Source organism: Mizuhopecten yessoensis, unplaced genomic scaffold, assembly GCF_002113885.1.
Source record: "Mizuhopecten yessoensis strain PY_sf001 unplaced genomic scaffold, ASM211388v2 scaffold5519, whole genome shotgun sequence".
In the NCBI taxonomy this organism is placed as follows: domain Eukaryota; kingdom Metazoa; phylum Mollusca; class Bivalvia; order Pectinida; family Pectinidae; genus Mizuhopecten; species Mizuhopecten yessoensis.
Window position 1 is genome coordinate 1,747,882 of NW_018406089.1, and position 15,994 is coordinate 1,763,875.

The window sequence follows — 15,994 nt, forward strand, 5'->3', positions numbered from 1 at the left end:
AAACCCTTTTTGTATAAAATCATTTTACAGAAATGTTTCATTTTCTACAATGGTATGAAATTCACCACTTGTGTGGAAATCTAATTTTGGAAAGTCTAGGGATCTCACTATGTATCAAAAACTGCAATGCAATCTTCATCTTTTGATAAGTTAGGCTTTTGTAAAAAATTCAATACTTTCAGTAGTATCTTAGCACATGTAGTTGCAGACAATAATTAACTCGTTTAACTTGGTGAATTCATTTATTTTCGAAAAGAAAAAAGGATGCAATTTATTCCAACATTAACAGAAATAGAATACTACATATGTATATTTGTGCGAAATATCTTGTTGGTTTTATATACTAGTAATGGAATCGCAAAATACAGGAGCAAACATCTGATCATTGTCGCTATTACTAATATGCTTGAATAAATAAATAAAACTATACGACCAGAAACTAATTACTAATTATAAATTACATGTAACATAAAAATAAATAATTAAATAATTAAAGCCAAGACAATGATATGGTATTACAACTAGGTTTTATCATGTCAGATTCGCTCAGCTCAGTACCACTCAATAGATAATTTCTAGACCAAAAACATTTGTTTTGTTTTGCAAATGATGTTTTATACATTTCACCCGACGAAATGTTACGTTATTAAAGAGGTTCGCAATATCATAAGACAGATACACAACCTTGAATTGATCTAACGGCGAATGAATTGTAGTTGACATTCGTATCGCATCGTTCAAATCCAACGTTGTGTTTTTTGCTTTCGCAGCACCAAAATCAAAGGCGATCCATTTTACCGATATGCTGCTGCACGATTCCATATATTTTGTATAAAATAGGTCACATGTACGCTGGATTTTGTATGAGTTTCCAGACTTATCAACTTATATCATCCTCAAGATACCGCGTAAAGAACCTTCGGTGTTGTCATTACATATTTCGGAGAGAGAACAATAGAAAAAAAAGGAAAAGAAAAAATATATATTTTCAAGAGAGGAACCTTTGTATTTGGACGCTGTCCATTTCTACATGTGGAGACTTTCTTTAAAATCAATATATTTACATAATGTTGCCATCAGAAATGTAATTTAAGTGAAACCAATTACATGAATAAGATCTATCAGGTTATTGGTCTGGTTTGTTCGTGTTTTTCTTCCTATTAACAGCTATGGCCATTTAAGGACGTGCCAGTTCTTGGTGTTTGAGGAGAGACGGAGTTCCCGGAGAAACTACCGACTTACGGCCAGTACCTTGCGATTGCCTTATGTAGGTCTCAAACCCGCGACCCAGTGGTGGAGAGAGCTAGTGGTAGCAGAATGGCAGACGCCTTAACCACTTGGCCACCACAGCCCCTCAGATTAAGGAGTGTTAGAGAATTTTAAGAACAAATACGATTTGTAATAAAAGCATTGTCCAAAATTTACAAATAAAACATGTAAATTCTTGCAAGAATGTATAAAGCTATTTTGAACTATATTCATATGGCTTTCTTTTGTAAACAATTTTTTGATAGATTTATTTCAAACGACTATAACATTTGAAATGCCTGACATTGAATTACAAAGTTTAAATTTCTGACCTATTCATGTGATTTGGTTTAAACATATTTTATTGCAAATATATATTTACAAAAGAATTGGACCAAAGTTTTCACAACTTATCAAAGTCCTTTTCTTCAAATACATGAATATAAGCAATAACTTCATGAGGTAATTTACGCAATATATATAAATTATGTTTTTATATGGAAAGGGAAAATAGGGAGGAAGAAAAGACGAAGAGCGAAACAAAGTAAAGGAAACACAGGTAGAGTCGATGAAAAAAGAGTGATAGAGAGAGAAAGATGATCTCATTCAGCCAAACCTGTTGCATTTGCTGATATAATGTTGAACAGATTTTGCAATTGAGGTATTTTCATCATTGCTGAATTTAGGATCGCCATATAGAAGACTTCCCTAATGACAGAAGAAGATGGATTATCGTAGGAAAGAATATGTTTACATTATTGATATAAGATTGTTATAAAAACAAATAGGATGTAAATAACCAACATTTGGCATTGACTTCAAAAATATTTAGAAAATCAGCAGGGTATGTTATGTAAGTGTATGTTATTAAAATGTTTGCAACTTTACAGTGAAAACCGCCTATGGCAGCCCTCCACGCACCAACATCATTACCTACTAAGGAGGGTATAGATCAGATTTTAGGGGCGCGAGAAGGGATTTCTTATACGGGCAGTTTGATACAGTGCAGTTTGGGATGACTGGATGTGAGTTTAGAAAAGGGAAAGGAAATGGGGTAGACAAGGAAGCGGATGAGGGTAGGTACGGAAAGCAAAGAGAAGGAAGAAGGGAAAAAGTTTGAATAGATATTGGGTACATTATCTTCATTTAGAAGATGAAGTACATGTACATGTGGTGATTCCCAAATATCAGCAGATAGGTTCTGATATGGGATTGGATCTATAGGCGTGGATCGGGGTGATTTTTACAGTGCTAAAGTGTACATATAACAGATTGAAATGTACAAACATAAATAATAACAGTAAGATGGCATAGTGTAATAACTGTAAATACACACACCCACACACCCACACCCACCCACCCACACACACACACACATACACCTACACCCACACACATACACCTACACCCACACCAACACACCCACACCCAAACCCACACACACACACACACAATTCCTTACACATGCAATCACACACATCTATTACATTCTCGCATATACATAATAGCATATGTGTGCATGTACACGCAATACCAGGCGACATTTTGTAATATACTAAGATCAATTTATAAGGCTAATAGAACTATATAAAAAAGTCTAAAACCCTGCTATTCCCCTGTCATCTCATATTCAGGTGTTGCTGATCATACCATACATATATATAGAGTTGATTTGCGTCGTGATAAATTCATCATTAAATTTGAGTTAATCATCATCATGAACATAAATACATAACAAGAATAATCTAAAAAATAAACATTTAAAGGAAAAAATCTGAAAGCTACGTTTGTCATAATTAACATCATTATTTAAATCTGTGCGAAGAGGTTGCTCACTTTTTATTTTTGCCTCATACGATTTCCTAATTCCTGGTTTAGATATAAAATAATATTTCTATTGCATAAACTACCAGATGTAAGGCGCACTTTTTTAAGTTAGACTGTTCAACATTTTAAACAAATATTATACTTCAAAGAACTTCCGTTTATCCATTTCGGTTTGAACGCTTCTGCCTGCAAGATATTCTTGTTGTTTATAATGACAGATATAAAATGAAATGTCACATATTATATATACATATTATAATTTAAACCATTTTTTCGGGGCATCTAACAATGATTTATCTCCGGTTGGTTGAGACTTCCGTGAGGTAGAGAGTTTATGAATTTTCCCGGGCATGTGTATTCCAAGAATCCTTGAGGTAAACTGCGTGAAGTCCTGTTTTGGTTTACACTTGATGTGAAAAATCCTTGTGAATTTACAAACTCCGACTCTTGTGTTTGCAGTATATTTGAAAGACTGTTAAAATTGAATTTGTACGTGTAACGTTTTCCATGAATTTTACTCATGATATGTTTATCATAGTAATAACGGATTGCCCGACTCAGTTTGTCATAATTCATATTGGGTTTTGACTTCCGGTCTCCCCATCTGCGCGCGACTTCATCCGGGTCTACAAGCTTGAATTCACCATCCGTTCCATCCCATGTGATGCAGTCAGCGTTGGAACTGGAGGAAAGGAGTTCGAGGAGGAACTGCCATAATTGAATCTGACCGGAACCTGCCGTAAAAAAACGACAATGTCATTTAGATAAAGAAGGAATTGCCATAATTAAAGTTTCAACAAGACCCCTGAAAGATGGTATGTCCATCCTAAATTTCAACCCAAGATAAGTTATACTCAAAGGCCCTATTTAAAAATACATTAATTGTAATAAACTTGTATATTAGTCCGGTGAGCTATTTTTGTGAAGACATCAACCGTAATGTCTTATTATTGACTGTGTTTACCTCGCTAACAACCATCTTATAAGCTTATGTATCAGTTCAATATATTAAAAACACATACATGAATTCTGGTTCTAACACCTAAATGTATTCTGATTTTTTTGATTTTTTTTTAATATGACGTATCAGAGTGTTGTATTTTGGATGACTCTAGCGTCGTTTAGGGGGCTTGCTGAACCTCAACCGGACCGGGATTTCAGATATAAAAACACACGAAAAAATGGAAAGCTAGACACAAATGAGAGAGAAGGAACGGGTAGGCGTAGAGAATGTTCCATTTGTGATGGTGACTGTCAAGGTTGTGAAAGTGAAATACAGCCACTTCTTTATTTGCTGCAAGGAGGGGAAATAACTCGTGTTTGCCTTTCTTTGCGGCACTAGCCCATTAAAGCAATAGGGGAAGGGAGGCAACTGTGACTTACCGGAGTGACAGAGTTTCCGACAAACGTTACTGAATAGTTTGTATGGATCTGAAATAAGAAAGTTAAATGACATTTTTTTTCATAACAAAACTAGTGTCGTACACTGTTTAACATCAGATTATTTTGCAGATTTTTATGTTTTTTAATTATACATGCATGTATCATGATAGATAAAACCGAACAATATTGTTTCATTTCCATTTTGCTTAAGTTTACTCTCAAAATTAAACAGGTGTATTATATTTGAACTGTGTATACGCTTTCCGACCTCGGTTGACGAGTCATCCCGAATTCGCATGTCAACATGACTGATGTCACGATATGAAATGAAGCAGAATAAACTACAACATTATTGATGTTGTCATGCGCATTTGGATTTTAGTACACTGGGTTTCCTGCCGTAGGTTTTTTTCTACTCTAAGTCATGCTTCGCTTCCAAATTAGCGCAGCTTAGCGGAGATAATTTGTACTACGGAAGTAATCCAGTCTAGGGCTGTATTGCTACCTGAGGCTGCAGTCCCGCAGTTGCAGAGAAACGCTACAGTATCCCATTTAAGGATCCCTGTTCCACTGTCAAAACATGTCTAACTACGAATTGGAAACGTTTTTCCGGCATGACTGTAACTTTGATAAATCATTTCTGAAAAGTAAACCATACATTGCGGAGTTGTTGTGAAGAAATAAAAAAGGTGAAATAAAACAAATGTAATCTCTGTGCAAAACAATCAGCGTGGCTAGATCGGGTTTCGAACCCTAGATCTAAGACTATTAAACTGTTGCGAGTGCAGTTGAACAGGGATCCTTAATGGGAAAGGGTCAAATGGCTACATGTATGAACTAAATATGTCAGTGTTCCAACCAATTAGAGGAAAGATTCATAATTATACATAAATTGTAATAATATCTGAACAGGTTTATAGACCACGTGCACGTACCACTGTCGGTACCCGGCCGGAAGTCGATGGTAGGCGATCGATACGGCTGGGGCCAGAACTCGCACGTGCCCGGTTTATACGGGGGTCGGGTGCTGTAACCCTCGGGCTTGGATTTGTAGGTAGGACTGTCCGGTATAAATACTCTATCTAAACATAAATGTCATATACATTAATATAAGTTTACCCGTAATAAGACACTTTATTGTAATGATGTTAACATAAATCACATTTCCAAAAAGGTTCCGCAATACGCCAATAAAAAATAAAATGTCTTTTTTTTTTTTTTTTTTTTTTTTTTTTTTCCNTAGTTTTGACCTGTTTGATAAAAAATGAATCCCTTTTACTGGATACAAAAACATCATCCATTTATAATAATTAACTGAATTATAAGATGTCGACCTGATACCGGACAGATTGGTTTCAACCCATGAGAAAATGATTAGATAAACAGGATTCTGCTACATGAAAACAAGAGTCTTAATCAACTTGCAAGAGTTATTAAAAATTCAGATGTTATCATTAGCATCGTGTTAACGTATCATACGAGCTGAATTACTATGTTGCCAGACTTTAAAATTTTGTTCTGATTTTGAGATATTAATGAAATTCCAGCTATTCGTGTGCTAAAAGTGTTGTTTAAACCGGGAGAAGGAGATAACTCTAACATGAATTAACAGTACAATGCAGGGTAGCATATGTCCTTAAAATTAACAGCTAGAGTAAAATTTCGATTTGTTTTCTTGAAAAAGATTAAATAAAATATTGTATTTCTGATGCAGATAAAACAAATATTGAAATATGAAATAAAAAATATAAAACGAACAATAATGCCTACCTATTGAGTATACGACCTGGATACTTTGCCTGAGACAGTAAATGTTGTGTATACGACCTGCATACCTTGTCTGAGACAGCAGATGTTGTGTATACGACCTGCATACCTTGTCTGAGACACTAGATGTTGTGTATACGACCAGCATACCTTGTCTGAGACACTAGATGTTGTGTATACGACCTGCATACCTTGTCTGAGACACTAGATGTTGTGTATACGACCTGCATACCTTGTCTGAGACACTAGATGTTGTGTATACGACCTGCATACCTTGTCTGAGACACTAGATGTTGTGTATACGACCTGCATACCTTGTCTGAGACACTAGATGTTGTGTATACGACCTGCATACCTTGTCTGAGACACTAGATGTTGTGTATACGACCTGCATACCTTGTCTGAGACACTAGATGTTGTGTATACGACCTGCATACCTTGTCTGAGACACTAGATGTTGTGTATACGACCTGCATACCTTGTCTGAGACACTAGATGTTGTGTATACGACCTGCATACCTTGTCTGAGACACTAGATGTTGTGTATACGACCTGCATACCTTGTCTGAGACACTAGATGTTGTGTATACGACCTGCATACCTTGTCTGAGACACTAGATGTTGTGTATACGACCTGCATACCTTGTCTGAGACACTAGATGTTGTGTATACGACCTGCATACCTTGTCTGAGACACTAGATGTTGTGTATACGACCTGCATACCTTGTCTGAGACACTAGATGTTGTGTATACGACCTGCATACCTTGTCTGAGACACTAGATGTTGTGTATACGACCTGCATACCTTGTCTGAGACACTAGATGTTGTGTATACGACCTGCATACCTTGTCTGAGACACTAGATGTTGTGTATACGACCTGCATACCTTGTCTGAGACACTAGATGTTGTGTATACGACCTGCATACCTTGTCTGAGACACTAGATGTTGTGTATACGACCTGCATACCTTGTCTGAGACACTAGATGTTGTGTATACGACCTGCATACCTTGTCTGAGACACTAGATGTTGTGTATACGACCTGCATACCTTGTCTGAGACACTAGATGTTGTGTATACGACCTGCATACCTTGTCTGAGACACTAGATGTTGTGTATACGACCTGCATACCTTGTCTGAGACACTAGATGTTGTGTATACGACCTGCATACCTTGTCTGAGACACTAGATGTTGTGTATACGACCTGCATACCTTGTCTGAGACACTAGATGTTGTGTATACGACCTGCATACCTTGTCTGAGACACTAGATGTTGTGTATACGACCTGCATACCTTGTCTGAGACACTAGATGTTGTGTATACGACCTGCATACCTTGTCTGAGACACTAGATGTTGTGTATACGACCTGCATACCTTGTCTGAGACACTAGATGTTGTGTATACGACCTGCATACCTTGTCTGAGACACTAGATGTTGTGTATACGACCTGCATACCTTGTCTGAGACACTAGATGTTGTGTATACGACCTGCATACCTTGTCTGAGACACTAGATGTTGTGTATACGACCTGCATACCTTGTCTGAGACACTAGATGTTGTGTATACGACCTGCATACCTTGTCTGAGACACTAGATGTTGTGTATACGACCTGCATACCTTGTCTGAGACACTAGATGTTGTGTATACGACCTGCATACCTTGTCTGAGACACTAGATGTTGTGTATACGACCTGCATACCTTGTCTGAGACACTAGATGTTGTGTATACGACCTGCATACCTTGTCTGAGACACTAGATGTTGTGTATACGACCTGCATACCTTGTCTGAGACACTAGATGTTGTGTATACGACCTGCATACCTTGTCTGAGACACTAGATGTTGTGTATACGACCTGCATACCTTGTCTGAGACACTAGATGTTGTGTATACGACCTGCATACCTTGTCTGAGACACTAGATGTTGTGTATACGACCTGCATACCTTGTCTGAGACACTAGATGTTGTGTATACGACCTGCATACCTTGTCTGAGACACTAGATGTTGTGTATACGACCTGCATACCTTGTCTGAGACACTAGATGTTGTGTATACGACCTGCATACCTTGTCTGAGACACTAGATGTTGTGTATACGACCTGCATACCTTGTCTGAGACACTAGATGTTGTGTATACGACCTGCATACCTTGTCTGAGACACTAGATGTTGTGTATACGACCTGCATACCTTGTCTGAGACACTAGATGTTGTGTATACGACCTGCATACCTTGTCTGAGACACTAGATGTTGTGTATACGACCTGCATACCTTGTCTGAGACACTAGATGTTGTGTATACGACCTGCATACCTTGTCTGAGACACTAGATGTTGTGTATACGACCTGCATACCTTGTCTGAGACACTAGATGTTGTGTATACGACCTGCATACCTTGTCTGAGACACTAGATGTTGTGTATACGACCTGCATACCTTGTCTGAGACACTAGATGTTGTGTATACGACCTGCATACCTTGTCTGAGACACTAGATGTTGTGTATACGACCTGCATACCTTGTCTGAGACACTAGATGTTGTGTATACGACCTGCATACCTTGTCTGAGACACTAGATGTTGTGTATACGACCTGCATACCTTGTCTGAGACACTAGATGTTGTGTATACGACCTGCATACCTTGTCTGAGACACTAGATGTTGTGTATACGACCTGCATACCTTGTCTGAGACACTAGATGTTGTGTATACGACCTGCATACCTTGTCTGAGACACTAGATGTTGTGTATACGACCTGCATACCTTGTCTGAGACACTAGATGTTGTGTATACGACCTGCATACCTTGTCTGAGACACTAGATGTTGTGTATACGACCTGCATACCTTGTCTGAGACACTAGATGTTGTGTATACGACCTGCATACCTTGTCTGAGACACTAGATGTTGTGTATACGACCTGCATACCTTGTCTGAGACACTAGATGTTGTGTATACGACCTGCATACCTTGTCTGAGACACTAGATGTTGTGTATACGACCTGCATACCTTGTCTGAGACACTAGATGTTGTGTATACGACCTGCATACCTTGTCTGAGACACTAGATGTTGTGTATACGACCTGCATACCTTGTCTGAGACACTAGATGTTGTGTATACGACCTGCATACCTTGTCTGAGACACTAGATGTTGTGTATACGACCTGCATACCTTGTCTGAGACACTAGATGTTGTGTATACGACCTGCATACCTTGTCTGAGACACTAGATGTTGTGTATACGACCTGCATACCTTGTCTGAGACACTAGATGTTGTGTATACGACCTGCATACCTTGTCTGAGACACTAGATGTTGTGTATACGACCTGCATACCTTGTCTGAGACACTAGATGTTGTGTATACGACCTGCATACCTTGTCTGAGACACTAGATGTTGTGTATACGACCTGCATACCTTGTCTGAGACACTAGATGTTGTGTATACGACCTGCATACCTTGTCTGAGACACTAGATGTTGTGTATACGACCTGCATACCTTGTCTGAGACACTAGATGTTGTGTATACGACCTGCATACCTTGTCTGAGACACTAGATGTTGTGTATACGACCTGCATACCTTGTCTGAGACACTAGATGTTGTGTATACGACCTGCATACCTTGTCTGAGACACTAGATGTTGTGTATACGACCTGCATACCTTGTCTGAGACACTAGATGTTGTGTATACGACCTGCATACCTTGTCTGAGACACTAGATGTTGTGTATACGACCTGCATACCTTGTCTGAGACACTAGATGTTGTGTATACGACCTGCATACCTTGTCTGAGACACTAGATGTTGTGTATACGACCTGCATACCTTGTCTGAGACACTAGATGTTGTGTATACGACCTGCATACCTTGTCTGAGACACTAGATGTTGTGTATACGACCTGCATACCTTGTCTGAGACACTAGATGTTGTGTATACGACCTGCATACCTTGTCTGAGACACTAGATGTTGTGTATACGACCTGCATACCTTGTCTGAGACACTAGATGTTGTGTATACGACCTGCATACCTTGTCTGAGACACTAGATGTTGTGTATACGACCTGCATACCTTGTCTGAGACACTAGATGTTGTGTATACGACCTGCATACCTTGTCTGAGACAGAGGATGCGATTATAAGACCTGGATAATTTTGTCTATGATAATGGATGTTATAATACGACCTGTACACTTTGTCTGTGATAATAGATGTTGTGTACATTATTTGGATACATTGCCTGAGATAATGGATGTTGTGTACATTATCTGGATACATTTCCTGAGATAATGGATGTTGTGTAAATTATCTGGATACATTGTTTTGAGATAATGGATGTTGTGTACATTATCTGGATACATTATTTGAGATAATGGATGTTATGTATCTGATCTTGATACATTGTTTTGAGACAGTAAATGCTGTGTTGACGACCTTGATACTTACTCTGTCTTAGGTAGCGGATACTTTCCATGAAGACATCCGCGTGCTGGTGGCCGACAAGTTTACACCATAGTTCCCGTGTCAGACAGCAGAGATGTTTCCCATCTAGACACCGGAAGTAGTCCATGTTTACCTGTTTCATGTTGTACTCTCGAACGATCCATTCCAGCCATTTTTGAACGTCCTCGGTCCTCCATAGCAACGGGTCTAAAATACGAAACATTGTTACAACAGTTTAGTATAGTATTTGATATGAGAAGAAACCCTTTTCATGTATTGATAACTATATCTGAGATTGAACTTGTGAATATCATGTTACGATTTAGCGCTTATCTGGATAGAATTATCATCTTCCGGGCCCTTATGATCATAGATATACAATCCACACTTATTAGGCGCTAACTTCAAAGCCTAGGCCACTTGGCATAATACCTCCATAAGAGTTCGTGCCTGCCTGTGTGCAGGACGTTATTTTTATACTACGAGTGCATTGTTGGAGTTTTGGGACCGGGAGAAAAACACTATCTGTAAACTTTGAATTCGAGACTTGACGAAATTGGCAGAAACGTTACGATTGTTCCAACCGTTTGTTAGGACGGATCCGGGGTAGTGACCACTTGACCATTTCCACACATGCTTCGAAACGAAGAATTACATCACAGACGCTTGTTTAGACAGCGGTAGTGTCGTGCCTTTGCACCTGCAGGCAGACTAACCGATAACATCCGCCGCTAGAAGCGCCCCCATTCTACTGGTGAATAATTTTCATGACCGCTAATACGTTTGCTAGTGCTGTTCAATATCGTTTAATTGTAAAAAGATACTTTGAGTCTTTTCTCTCATTTGAGGATACTTTTTACAAGTACTTATCCATCCTTCAACCACATTTTAAGATTACAGAATGGAATGGAATAATTAAACAGTTCAAATCAGTTATCATTCTAGCTCCAAATGTACAATTTCAAATTTGATATTTCATATGAAATAAGCTATATTGATAAATGAAAGAACATCGTCAGCAAGAATCACATGCAGGTCACACATACTTTATATAGTCGGTTCAGGTCACATAGTATAAATATAGGTCGTGCCGGGTGTATATATGTGACAATTGGTATGCATAGTTCACACATGGTACAAGGTAGATAAAGATCGCATAGGGGAGATAAAGGTAAAGAAATGTAGAGATAGGTCACAGATAAAAGATAAAAATGACACACAGTAAATATAGGTACCAAAGGGTAGATATAAGTCACAGATAAAAGATAGAAATGACACACTGTAGATATAGGTAACAGAGGGTAGATATAAGTCACAGATAAAAGACAAAGGTGACACACGGTAAATATAGGTACCAATGGGGAGATGTAAGTCACTGATAGAAGATAAAGGTGACTCACAGTAAATATAGGTACCAAAGGGTAGGTATAAGTCACAGATAGAAGATAAAGGTGACACACAGTAAATATAGGTACCAAAGGGTAGATATAAGTCACAGATAGAAGATAAATGTGACACATAGTAAATATAGGTACCAAAGGGTAGATATAAGTCACAGATAAAAGATAAAGGTGACACACAGTAAATATATCTACCAAAGGGTAGATATGAGTCACAGATAGAAGATCAAGGTGACACACAGTAAATATAGGTACCAAAGGGTAGATATAAGTCACAGAAAAAGGTGACACACAGTAAATATAGGTACCAAAGGGTAGATATAGGTCACAGATAAAAGATAAAGGTGACACACAGTAAATATAGGTACCAAAGGGTAGATATAAGTCACAGATAAAAGGTAAAGGTGACACACAATAAATATAGGTACCAAAGGGTAGATATATGTCACAGATAGAAGATAAAGGTGACACATAGTAAATATAGGTACAAAAGGGTAGATATAGGTCACAAATAAAAGATTAAGGTGACACACAGTAAAAATAGGTACCAAAGGGTAGATATAAGTCACAGATAAAAGATAAAGGTGACACACAATAAATATAGGTACCAAAGGGTAGATATAAAATACAGATATAAGATAAAGGTGACACACAGTAAATATAGGTGCCAAAGGGTAGATATAAGTCACAGATAAAAGATGAAGGTGACACACAGTAAATATAGGTACCAAAGGGTAGATGTAAGTCACAGATAACTGATAAAGGTGACACACAGTAAATATAGGTACCAAACGGTAGGTATAAGTCACAGATACATGTGGAAAGTATAAGTCACAACGGACAGATATAGGTCCCAAATGTTAGATTTAGGTCACAAATGGGAGATAAAGGTCACCAAGAGGAGATATATGTAAAATAGGGTGATGTAAGTCACATAGGGTGGTCACAAAGGAGAGATATATGTCACCAAGAAGAGATAAATGTAAAATAGGGTGATGTAAGTCACATAAGGTGGGCACAATGGGGAGATATATGTCACCAAGAGGAGAAAAATGTAATAAAAATGACACACAGTAAATATAGGTACCAAAGGGTAGATATAGGTCACAGATAAAAGATAAAGGTGACACACAGTAAATATAGGTACCAAAGGGTAGATATAGGTCACAGATAAAAGATAAAGGTGACACACAGTAAATATAGGTACCAAACGGTAGGTATAAGTCACAGATACATGTGGAAAGTATAAGTCACAACGGACAGATATAGGTCCCAAATGTTAGATTTAGGTCACAAATGGGAGATAAAGGTCACCAAGAGGAGATATATGTAAAATAGGGTGATGTAAGTCACATAGGGTGACACACAGTAAATATAGGTACCAAAGGGTAGATATAGGTCACAGATAAAAGATAAAGGTGACACACAGTAAATATAGGTACCAAAGGGTAAATATAAGTCACAGATAGAAGATAAATGTGACACATAGTAAATATAGGTACCAAAGGGTAGATATAAGTCACAGATAAAAGATAAAGGTGACACACAGTAAATATAGGTACCAAACGGTAGGTATAAGTCACAGATACATGTGGAAAGTATAAGTCACAACGGACAGATATAGGTCCCAAATGTTAGATTTAGGTCACAAATGGGAGATAAAGGTCACCAAGAGGAGATATATGTAATATAGGGTGATGTAAGTCACATAGGGTGGTCACAAAGGGGAGATATATGTCACCAAGAAGAGATAAATGTAAAATAGGGCGATGTAAGTCACATAGGTAGGTCACAAAGGGGAGATATATGTCACCAAGAGGAGATAAATGATAAGTCACAGATAGAAGATAAAGGTGACACACAGTAAATATAGGTACCAAAGGGTAAATATAAGTCACAGATAGAAGATAAATGTGACACATAGTAAATATAGGTACCAAAGGGTAGATATAAGTCACAGATAGAAGATAAATGTGACACATAGTAAATATAGGTACCAAAGGGTAGATATAAGTCACAGATAAAAGATAAAGGTGACACACAGTAAATATAGGTACCAAACGGTAGGTATAAGTCACAGATACATGTGGAAAGTATAAGTCACAACGGACAGATATAGGTCCCAAATGTTAGATTTAGGTCACAAATGGGAGATAAAGGTCACCAAGAGGAGATATATGTAAAATAGGGTGATGTAAGTCACATAGGGTGGGCACAATGGGGAGATATATGTCACCAAGAGGAGATAAATGTAAATTAGGGTGATTTAAGTCACATAGGGTGGGCACAATGGGGAGATATATGTCACCAAGAGGAGATAAATGTAAAATAGGGTGATGTAAGTCACATAGGGTTGGCACAAAGGGGAGATATATGTCACCAAGAGGAGATAAATGTAAAATAGGGTGATGTAAGTCACATAGGGTGGGTACAATGGGGAGATATATGTCACATAGGTGATACTAAGGGCCAAAACAGTAGACATCCAAATTGGTCAAAATACCATTGTGTCAGATGGGAAGGTACCTAAAGCTTGTTATCTGAGAGAAGTACACATTAATTTCGAATTAAATAATAATTTGAGTGTGTATATTGTTTACACAATGTTGATAGAAGTCACGAAGGCTATATGTAGGTACGTTTGTACGTTACACAAGCTAAAATATAAGTGGCACAGGAACATGAAGGCCACACAAGCTAAAAATGTCACAGACTTTCTGAAAGTAATATTGGATACATGTCGGCAAACAATTATTCATAAAGGTCACACAGTGTTCATGCAGGTCAAACTGTGATCATGAAGGTCACACTGTGTTTATGAAGGTCAAACTGTGATTATGAAGGTCACACTGTGTTCATGAGAGTCAAACTGTAATCATGATGATCACACTGTGTTCATGAAAGTCAAACAGTCTATATAGGCCACACAGGTCCTAGAGGAGCACGTGGCATACATGTAGACTGCAAAATATCCACAGAGGTCACTTAGTAATTATGAAGGTCATAAGGCTATAAAAGTCACACAGAATTTCTGGAATTAAGATGGATTACATGTCAGCAAACAATTATCTATAAAGGTCACAGTGTTCATGAAAGTCAGCCAGGCGATGAACGTCACACGGGTCTCCTGTAAGTCACGTGGTACATATGTATACATGAGGGTTATCAAGATCACACAGTTTTCATGAAGGTCACACACATTTTCTGAAAGTTACATAGTATGCATGTCGGACAACAGATGCTCATGAAAGTCACACAGTTTTCCTGAAGGTCACACAGGGTACACCCATCGATGACCAGGTCGTTTCGTGACGATACTGGTTGACAGGTTTGCTACGTATTGTTGCTATGTACGTGTTGAACCAGTTGAGGATATATAGGAATACATAGCGGGGAATAATGGGCAGACGGCGGCACATCATGACTCTGTCCTCCTCTGATATATGGCGTGGCGTGCCGAGACCTCGCGGCGGTAACCTTTCCGTGTCTGTACACAGTCGCTATCACCTGCTCTCAGTCAATTTATATATATACGCGTCATTAAACAAACCTCACGAAATGATTCCTAAAAAAATAGTATTATTTCTGTACGGGGTTCTATTGGGATTTCTTGTGACTTCAGCAGATCATCGACTGCCTGTTCCCAGCCATATACAACAACAAAGCCATAAAACAATGCTTACGAGGGAAGCTTCCAAAAACGTTTGATACAAGTGTATCTGTAAATCTTTCAAATTCAGTTGTCCATGTAGCTCAATCGGTTTAAGCGATATGGTATAGCAATGTGAAGTCCATGGTTCTTTCCCGAAAAAATATTTTACACTCAGAACACGATGGTTGATTATCTTTTATTTATTTCATCTTCATTTTGTTTCCATAAAAGTCCCACAGATACTTTCCTTTTCAAAAATG

The 15,994-nt window shown here is 38.1% G+C and overlaps 1 protein-coding gene across 1 annotated transcript; it reads right to left on the reverse strand.

The window, feature by feature from the left end:
- Window positions 1-2,695: 2,695 nt before the first annotated feature.
- Window positions 2,696-15,535, reverse strand: LOC110450860 (transcriptional regulator ERG-like). The gene is made up of 5 exons (XM_021498632.1): window positions 15,134-15,535; window positions 10,686-10,889; window positions 5,394-5,540; window positions 4,459-4,506; window positions 2,696-3,809 (listed from the first exon to the last, which is right to left on the reverse strand). Exons 1-5 carry the CDS (start codon window positions 15,237-15,239, stop codon window positions 3,358-3,360), a joined length of 957 nt encoding a protein of 318 aa, XP_021354307.1. The 5' UTR covers window positions 15,240-15,535; the 3' UTR covers window positions 2,696-3,357.
- Between the last annotated feature and the right edge of the window lie 459 nt (window positions 15,536-15,994).

What these genes read in the sequence shown, in the direction of transcription:
- LOC110450860 (XM_021498632.1), bottom strand. Translation starts at nt 15,239, where the DNA reads ATGTATACATATGTACCACGTGACTTACAGGAGACCCGTGTGACGTTC. An exon ending in TATCCGCTACCTAAGACAGA is followed by an intron (nt 5,541 to 10,685) that starts GTAAGTATCAAG and finishes ATTTATGTTTAG; the next exon opens with ATAGAGTATTTATACCGGAC. An exon ending in CCGGCCGGGTACCGACAGTG is followed by an intron (nt 4,507 to 5,393) that starts GTACGTGCACGT and finishes TTCTTATTTCAG; the next exon opens with ATCCATACAAACTATTCAGT.